The 8,955-nt window shown below is 65.5% G+C and overlaps 1 protein-coding gene across 2 annotated transcripts; it reads right to left on the minus strand.

The window, feature by feature from the left end:
• Nucleotides 1-99: 99 nt before the first annotated feature.
• On the minus strand, nt 100-8,873 carry RER1 (retention in endoplasmic reticulum sorting receptor 1). 2 transcript variants are annotated; one of them, XM_054584038.1, is made up of 7 exons: nt 8,709-8,873; nt 6,012-6,093; nt 4,948-5,052; nt 3,419-3,518; nt 2,172-2,250; nt 1,231-1,366; nt 100-922 (listed from the first exon to the last, which is right to left on the minus strand). In XM_054584038.1, exons 2-7 carry the CDS (start codon nt 6,090-6,092, stop codon nt 833-835), a joined length of 591 nt encoding a protein of 196 aa, XP_054440013.1. In that variant the 5' UTR covers nt 6,093; nt 8,709-8,873; the 3' UTR covers nt 100-832. The 2 variants fall into 2 exon arrangements, with proteins under 2 accessions (XP_054440013.1, XP_054440005.1); XM_054584030.1 differs by having other exon boundaries at nt 6,012-6,099.
• Between the last annotated feature and the right edge of the window lie 82 nt (nt 8,874-8,955).

Raw genomic sequence — 8,955 nt, forward strand, 5'->3', positions numbered from 1 at the left:
TGCCCAGGGAGACCCGTGGCCACGCCCACGCTGCTCTGGGTGAGGCTCCCTCGCGGGGCGCATCTTCCACACAGACCACATGAGAAAGGGGACACTGTCTTTAATCAAGTTCGAATTAAAAAGTCACTTTAGTAAAAGGTTTACGAGTGTCTGTCTTCATCACATCAAAAGAGTCTCCATGCAGGGCAGCCACTCCCCAGACGGCGGGGCCGGACCCGGGGCGCGCCCTCCACCCCGCCACCTCCGGAGGGGCTGCTGTGCGCACACACACTTAGGTACCAGTCAAGTCTTTACGTACGAAAGAAATATGTCAAAATAATCTCAAACAATTAAAATATAATATATATTTAGGACCCCGGGCCCCCAGGGCAGCCTCGGGGGCTGAGCACAGGTCCCGCCGGGGCGGAGGCGGTGGCCACACCTCGGCCGAGGGGACGTGGGGAGCGCGGCGAGGGCCCGGCGTCCCTGGGAGAAGCTTCCACGGCGAGTTCCTTCCGGCGCGGACTCCGGCAGCCTCGCCCTCCTGCTGGGCGACAGGGCCACAGGCTCCTCGGGAAGGTCCTTCCGCGCCCCCCGGCCCCACCCAACGGTCGCCCAGCCTGTGCCCCACTGATTCTGTCCAAACGCCTGCATCACTGAAAAATAAATCAATGCAATTCCATTTAAATGCCAGTTTCTTCGAGAACCTGGTATTTCGGTTACAATAATTGAAGCTCCTTTTTAGAAAGAAAATCCGACTCCCTTGCCATCAACTACTTTATGTGAAGAAAGAAGGCGCTGTTAACAATGGCTCAGCCCCGCCTGGGGCTCCAGGGGCGGCCCGGCGGCCCGTCTAACTGGAGAACGTCTTGCCCACGTCCTCCTTCCCCTTGTATGTCCTCTTGCCGTGCGTGAACGGAATGTACCGGTACTTTATCATGTGCTGGGGACAGAAAGACAGACACGTGTCAGGTGGCGAAACCGAGGCTCCAGCAGCCTGCTCCCAGTGCGAGGGCGGCTGGCTGGGCCCCAGATGCGGGGCGCCCTGACCAGCGCAAGACCGGGCCCGCCTGGGCCTGTCGTAGGGTGACATGGCATTACCCGCGGTCACAGTCCGGCAGGGCCTCACTCCGACTGACCAGGAGGAGGGCGCAGCCCGGGGCCCTTCCCGCCCAGCCCCAGAGCTGTCCGCCCGGGGCCTGCACCCCACCCCATGCCACCGTGGTGGACACAGCGCCACCCAGGGTCTACCTTGATCTGCCTCTTCATCGTGATGCAGAAGAGCATGATGAAGTACATGACCAGGATGGGCCAGAACACCGGCACGTTGAACGCCTCGAAGAAGGTGCAGACCATGGCCACCAGGATGCCCTTGGTGGCCGCGTGCCTGAGGGAGGGGGAGGTGAGCGCACCGCTCCCGAGCAGCACGGCCCGCGTGCCCTTCGTGGGCGACACAGCGCAGGAACCGCAATGCAGCTCGAAGCGTCCTTCCCGCGTTGCGCCAAGCGGGGACCGCGCCAAGGAAGCGGACGCCCCCCGCGCACGGGCGACCTTGGGCCAGGCAATGCCCACTACGACCCCTCGGGGGCACCCCCTCCCTCAGGGGGCTCCCGGGCAGGAGCGGGCCGCCCGCTTCCCACTCCAGCTCCTCCGCGCTTCACGCCCGGTCCCCAGACGTGCCGGGCGCTGGCCAGGCCTCGCGCGCTCGGAGCACAGAACAAAGACGTGGCAGCTCGTTCCCTTCTTTCCGGCCCAACAAATACAGGACACACGAGGTGACCGAGCCCCCGAGCCCCATGTGGGGGTCAGCTCTGGCCACCTGTCACCCTCACTCCTGCCACAGGTCCCGCGCGTCGCCGCCTCCAGGGGATGGGGACCAGCCCAGCCTCCCCCCAGAGCACAGCACCCCCCACGGCAGCAGTGTCCCCGCCGCCCCCGCGCGAGCCTGCAGCGTGCCCGGGACGCGCGCCCGAAAGCAGCCTCTTCTCTGCTGGCTTCACGGGGCCTGGGTGGCGCCCGGCAGCCCGCAACCGACCACCGGGCCAGTGCGCGCGGCGCTCACACTTCGGGGGGACAGACGCTCACCACACACGCAGCTTTAAAAGTGTCACCTGCTACCCAGAGCAAACGCAGTCTGTTCTCACCCTTAATCACCACACCCCAGGGCCAGTTACCTCCAGGAATTAACTCACCAAAACTTAAACTCGGGAAGCCTTCGGATGAACGGCCGGAACTCCTCATTCTGCCTCGTTGGTAGCGAGGGGCCGTCGTCTGAGAGGAGAGTGTCGGTCAGGGAGAGCGTGGCCCCGCCTCCAAGCCCCGCCCACGCTCCCGCGTGGAAAGGCCCCAGACACAGAGCGAAGCCTTGTCATTTACCCAAAGGGGAGAGGGGGCCCTGCGGCACCTGAAGACTCCCGCTGCTTTAAAATACGCGTATCAGGTCTCCTTTTTAAGAAGTGCTGTGTGCTTTATGATCACTTCAAAACTCGCCTGCACAGGACTCAGCCCAGGGACACGCGCGCCCCAAAAGGGGCGCAGAGAAAACTGCGGGCAGAGCGCCCTGTGCCAGGGGCAGGGCCGGGTGTCCCTGACCCCGCCCTCCCCAGGCAGGCGCCTCCTGTCAGACGGAGAAGCTGAGGCGACAGGAGAGGCTGAGGCAACAGACGAGTCCTCCTAGTTTTTTCCTAACCCCGTACGGCAACATCATGTGAAAGGCTTATGCTTCGTTTAACGTTTTCATTAAATATTCCGTAAAGAAAAACCACGGGCCGCTGGCCACTCCAGGGACGGCCCCGAAAGGCCCCCAGCCCTCGGAAGGGTCTGTCCCCTGACCAGGAGCCCCCGAGGGCAGGGGCGGCAGCGGGTGTCCTGGGGCGGCAGAGATGAAGGGGCGCGTCGTCCACCTGCGCCCGCTCCTTTCTCCCACGCGCCCGCCCACCCAGGCGCTGCCCCTGCCCCGCGGGCCCTGCCCGACCTGCAGGCCGGGAGCCGCCGAGCCCCATCGTCCTGGGGGCCGGACCCCGCCCCCCACGCAGCGGGCTGCCGGTGCTCAGGGCCTGGCGGCCCCCGCAGTCACGGCCCGGGCGCCGGGCAGAGGGGCCTGACCGCTGAGTGCGGTGAGGGCGCCGAGACAGGCGGGCAGCTCGGAGGGCGCCCCAGCTCCTGCCATGCCACCAGGGCCCCAGCAGGGACACTGACAAGTGCCACGACCCCGTGTTCCCTCACGGGCACACCGGGGCCAACGTGGTTGTTCGGAGGGTTAACGAGTCATTTTTCAGACACGCTCATCACAGCTACTGAAGTTCTGGGGACGTTTTCAGCACCAAGAGAACAGTGTCTCAGTCTGGGTTTCTGACGTTTTGCGAGAAGGCAGAGCAGCCAAGAGGGGCGCAGACTCACAGCCCTCCCAGGCCACCGGCAGGTGGCGGTCACCCCCTACCTGAGTCTTCCATCAGGGAAGGGTCCACTTTGGGAGAGAGGAAAGCTATGAAGAGGTTCAGGTGGTAGATGCCCAGGGCGTACGTCACGATGTACCAGCCCTGGAAAAGAGGAGCGAGGTCAGCAGCACCGAGGCGTGCGGCCGGCCAGGCCAGGTCCAGTGGGAGCCGAACTGCTGGCAGACACGTCACTCACAGGAGGGAAGGGACAATAAGCGACCACAAAGCGCGGTGACCGTCCACAGCGACAGTTCTCTCAAACCGTTTGTGGGTCTTCCCAGTGGACAAGCAGAGGGCGCAGTTAGATGCACCGACGCTGAAGCCACCAGCTCCCAGCAGCAGCGCGGCAGAGCGGGAGGGCTCCCCGAGCCCCGCGTCCGGGCCGGGCTGGCTCAGCGGACCACCACTGCCCGATGTGGGCGGGCCGCCGCCCTGCGGACCCTCGCACCTGCTACCGCACCCCCGCAGGGGTGTCTCCATCTCCCCCAGGAGAAACCTGGGACCGGAAAGTCAGGAAGCCAAGAATGAGGTCAAAATGTCCCGGGCCCAACCCCTCGGGAGCCGTGGAGGCGGGCGGGGCGGCCGCACGACGTGAACGTGCGGGGCGCTGACCTGCAGCCGCACGCGCTGCCCCGCCAGAGAGCTGCCAGCGAAGCGCCGGCAGTGGGGGGCGCGGGCGCACAGCCCCGCCTGCACGCTCTACACCAAGGGGCCTGGCCCGGTCTTCATAGAAAAGACCCCCTTCCAACGTTACAAATAAACAGGTAAGTCAATAACCCCGGACCCAATCGCAGCGAATTCACCCTGAGCCGCAGACGTCCTGCAGGCCACGCCCGGGAGCCGGTGGGGCTGCCTTGCAAGGTGACAACCCCCAGGAACGGCACCCGAGACGCGTTTCCACACGCGGGTTAAGCGGGATGTCCCACAGCTCTGGGCCCCGCACGCCTCGCCGCCAGGCCACGCTGGGAGGGGCGTCGGCACAAACGTGAGGCGACGCCCTCCGGAGCCCGAGGACTCCCAGAGGCGCCGGGGCCTGGGAGCGTAGCACGGCCTCCTCCCGGCTCTGGGGATGTCCCAGAGCGCCCGGGACCCAGGGGTCGCCAGAGCGAGCGCACAGTCGCGGTTAAAGGGAGGACATCACCTGGGCTGGGGACGAGCCCCTCACGAGCACCTTCGCCGCTGGCCTCCCGCCCAGCGGGACAGCCAGTTCTCTCCCGGTTCTCTCCCCCGCGGCCGACACAGCCGCACCCCACACAGCCGCACCCTCCAGGCCACGGGCACTCCTGCACCAGGCAGTGCGGCGGCTGCCCAGAGGGTCATTTCGCCCCGAGGCCCCCGCCGCTGCGGGCGCTTTCCTGGGAACCCCAAAGAGCACAGTGGGTTCAGGATGAACCCTGAACCGTCCTTCTTTGAAGGGCAGTCACGGAAATTTTTCTTACGTTTGGTGCTTAACTGAAATTAGACACCATCTCCTTCACCAAAACCCGCCTCCTCCGGAGACACGGGGCCCCACCGCACCCTGCGCACCTACCTGCAGCAGGTAAACCCGGACCACATAGACGAAGCTCAGGCCCAGCGTCGCCGCCCACCGCAGGGCTGTGTAGGGTGTCGACTTGTCCAGCCAGGACTGATAGATCTACGAGGACGAGAGGGCGCGTCACGCAGCCCCGGCCACGCCCCCGACCTCCCGCCTCGGGCTGGGCCCAGGGCCCCAGCAGCCTGGTGGTGGCCGCCCAGCGCTGCCTGGGGCGAAAGCCTCACAGCAGACGCTCCTCGAGCCGCAGCCGGGCCGAGGTGGGGAGCGGGCCCGGGGTCGCCACCTGCGCGCGGGGCTTGGCTCCCCAGCCCCGCGGAGCGTTCCAGCCCCGGCGGCATGCGGCGTGCACCAGTGGGCGCCACGGCGGCCAAGGGGCTGCTGGGCGACTCGCAAGTCATATACGTACACGTGCACCTGTGCCCGTGAGCGCCTGACCGTGAGTACGCATGCGCTGTCCAACTTTACTTCTGAAGTTGCTTAAGTTTTAATTATGAAAATTTTCAACCAATCATAAAAGTAGAGAGAATATATAAGTCCAGACACACCCATCACCTAGATATAATGATTACCACGTTTTCCAGAAGTTTTTTCAGTTTTACAAACTGACACGGTACTACACGCAGCTCTCCGCTGAGCCAGACTTCCTCCCCGAGGCGGACGCTCCCGCACGGGCCGGGCCCCACCACCGCGGGTGGACCCCGGCGAGCGGGGCCGCGTCGGCACGGGCCTGGGTGGCCGGGAGGGGGACAGCACGGGCAGAGCAGGGCCGCCGCCCTACCTGCACTGCTTGGGCGCTCAGAACAGCGCTCACGTTAAAAACCACCCGGAAAACAAATGTGTGGCAGAGACCACACGTGGCCCCAAGGCCTAACCTGCTTACTGCCCGGCCCCCCGCGGAAGACACAGGGCTCCCAGTGAAGGCAGCACGCTCCCGTCGGCGTGAACGCGAGGCTCCGCACACCGGGACCACCACCGCTTTGCTCCCGCCCTGCGGAAAATGTCCTGGGGCGACAGTGTCTTATCCCAACATGTGCGCAGTGCGTCTTCCAAACACCCACCTGCCCGAGCCGCGTGAAGAACCTGTACACCACAGAAGGCTTCCCGTGGACGGACTCTCCCACGCTGTCACCTTCCGACATTCTGTAACTGAGAAAAACACACACGCTCTGCAGTGACCAGTGACCGGCAGCCGCGGCGCTGCGTGCTCTCAGCGGGGCCCGAGCAGGCCTTCCGGCACCCAGCGCTTCCTCCACGCCACTTCCTCCTTCTGTGCGACTTCACCCTGAGGGGTCCTAGAAAAAGAAGCCAGCCGGCGCCACGCCGTGGCGGAGGGCCAGGAGGGCACGTGGCGTACAGAGCAGGACCCGCGGACGTCCGTCCCTGCTGCCGTCACCCGGATCTCACCCTCCTGCTGGTCCCGGGAGCCACCGCTGCCTCTGGAGGCCGTGGACACGGTTTCGCGCCCACCTCCCTGGGGCTGCCCCCACGCCGCCCGCGCTCCCTAGACTCTCCTCTCGGCCACGGCCTCCTGCCACCTCTCAGGCTGCTTTCCACGGTGCCAGCGGCCAGCCAGGCGTCTCCGGGCCTCTTGGGCCACGTCCTCCACTCCACCAAGAGGAGCACGTCCCAGCCGACTCTCCGGGAGGCTGCGGCCCGTGCCCCAGTTCCTTATCGGTTCGTGGAGGTAACCCTACCTGCCCACGACTGTCGCAGCTCCTGCTGCTGCGGCGCCGAGGACTTGCCCAGTGAGGACCCAGGGGTCCAAGGGAGGCGGGCAGCATCCCCCCGACTCTACTAGGAGGGATCGCGTCTTCAGCAGTTTAAGCCACTTGTCCGAGGTCAGGAGGCCTCCAACAGAGCAGGCCGCTGCCCAAACCTCGGACTGAGAAGGACCCAGAGGACTGAGGCGCTGGCCGTCCCTACACTGGCGAGGACACAGGGACGAAGATCGCCACCGTCCCCAACCTGGTGCCGTGGTCGGGTTTGTTTCCAAGCGCGGCTGAGAAGGCGAGCAGTGCCCTTTGCTCCCGTGGAGATGTGCACGCCCGAGACGCGGGCCGACCAGAGCAGGGCTGTGGCTCTGGGCCTCCCGTTTCCAGGAGGCACGGCCGCACAGCCCGCCGGGGAGAGCTGTTCCCAAAGACCTAAGTGGGAATGCAGGACCGAGGACGGCGGCCGCCGGGGTGCAGCCCAAGCCGGGCCCGCGGAGGCCACGCCAGTGACTGTCTTCATCCCTGAGTCCCTTGCAGGTTCCCTTTCCTTTCCTTTCTTTACGACCAAGGTGTCTACCATTAAAACGCTGCTACTTGAATGAGACAACGAGACTGGTGTTAAGAGAGGAAACGCCCGAGTGTCCCTTTAAAGTATGTCCCCTGAGTAGAAATGACTGGACAACCTCCCACGTGCACAGCAGCCAGTTTCAGAAGATCTGACCAACGGTACGCAAAAACACAGCTCTGCGTCTTGACCGAACGCACCGCGGACAGCGACGGTGAGAGTGTGAACTTTGGAGTCAAACAGGCTGCTTTCAGCTCCCAGTCCTGTCACTTCCTAGCAGAGGACCTGGGCGGTCATTCCGCACGCCCCGCCAGCCTGGGAACGGCACCGGCTCCTGGGTGCCTGCTCCGGGGCTACGGGGAGCTAACGGTGCCCAGCCGTCCCCCTCACCCCATGGACCGTGTGGCTGTGGCCGCCGCACCAGCTGCTCTGCAGGGAGGCCTCCCCCCAGGCCCTCGGGTCCCAGCACCCTGTTTATGTGGCCGTCACTTTGTCATTTCTTTCTGGGCTCTTTTTGTCTCTTTTCTCCTCCTGAAGTCAAGCTCCTGGACAGGGCCCTTGCCTGGGGCAGTGCTGAGTGCCCGCCCAGGAAGGCCTGGGCCCCAGCAGGCTGTAAGCGAGGAGCCCGACTTGACTGATTCACTGTTAGAGAAACGCAGCAGAGACAGAGCACCACACCTCGACTGGAGCCCAGCCTGTCGGTGCCCAGTTTTCGGAGACCGTCACTCCTCAAAGTGCAAGACACCAGGTTCCGGCCGTGGCCAATCTAGCTTCCGCTACCTCCCGGTCCCCTCGCGGGATCCTGTCACACACTGCAGCCCCCCGTGCAGCACTTCCCTCCGCGGAAATACCCTTCCAGGCGCATCGGCTCACCTGGCCCTAACCACACCGCACCTGCCTGCGGTCCCCCGGGGCGCTCTCCACCAGAGCGAGCCCCAAGCACGGAGGACCCTGCCGCTTACGGGGTGCAACCTCGCACGCTTCTGGGCAGTGAGCCACCAAGCAAACTGAGCAGAACGCGCGCACTCCTGGAAACTTCCCCGTGACACAAGGTCCTGTAGACACAAGAAGGCCAAGCGGAGGCGCTGCCAGCGAAGGCGACTGACCCAAAGGGGCCGCCGGTCCAGGCTGGCCGGCAGAACCGGAGACTCTGCCACCGAGTTCGCGCTGTTTCCAACATGCCATCTTGAGCAACCCGACTGTACTCTGACGCCTTTCCACCCGGATCCCACCAACAAGCCCCGAACCGCAGCGCGGAAACGGACAGGATAGCGGCCGCCCCCACACCACCGGCGCGGGCAACCAGCCCCTCCCAAGACGCGCCAGGGGATGGAGAGGACCGATCACCCCCCCAGACCCCGGGATCCTAGACTGGCCCCGACCATTCTGGCCCCGCCTATCCCGACGCCAGCGTCCGCCGCCTGCCGCCCGCCACGGCACCACCGACCCCCTCCCGGCCCCCGCCCGCCCGCCGGTACCTCGCGGCTCTGCAGCGCCCGAGCGCGGTCTCCGGGGGCCGCGGGAAGGAGGACGCGGGCAGGGGCCGCGCCGGCACTTCGTTGGGTCCGGGAAGGGGTAGCCGAGCACTTCCGCTCCGTACTGCGCGGCGCCGCCTCCGGGCCTCCAAGATGGACGCCGGGGCGGGACCCAGAGCCTCCAACCATTTCCGCTTCCGGTGCGGGCGACTTTTCGCGGCGGAAGGACGTCAGCGGCGGAAATGCGCCA

Source organism: Pteronotus mesoamericanus, unplaced genomic scaffold (genome assembly GCF_021234165.1).
Source record: "Pteronotus mesoamericanus isolate MK-2021 breed Mesoamerican mustached bat unplaced genomic scaffold, CSHL_Meso_final contig_1193, whole genome shotgun sequence".
Taxonomy (NCBI): domain Eukaryota; kingdom Metazoa; phylum Chordata; class Mammalia; order Chiroptera; family Mormoopidae; genus Pteronotus; species Pteronotus mesoamericanus.

Excerpts from the sequence above, each read along its gene's own strand:
- RER1 (XM_054584038.1), bottom strand. The coding sequence starts at position 6,092 with ATGTCGGAAGGTGACAGCGTGGGAGAGTCCGTCCACGGGAAGCCTTCT. Across the intron at positions 2,251-3,418 it reads TTCCCTGATGGAAGACTCAG|ACGACGGCCCCTCGCTACCA; the intron begins GTAGGGGGTGAC and ends CTCTCCTCTCAG. Across the intron at positions 923-1,230 it reads CGATGAAGAGGCAGATCAAG|CACATGATAAAGTACCGGTA; the intron begins GTAGACCCTGGG and ends TTCTGTCCCCAG.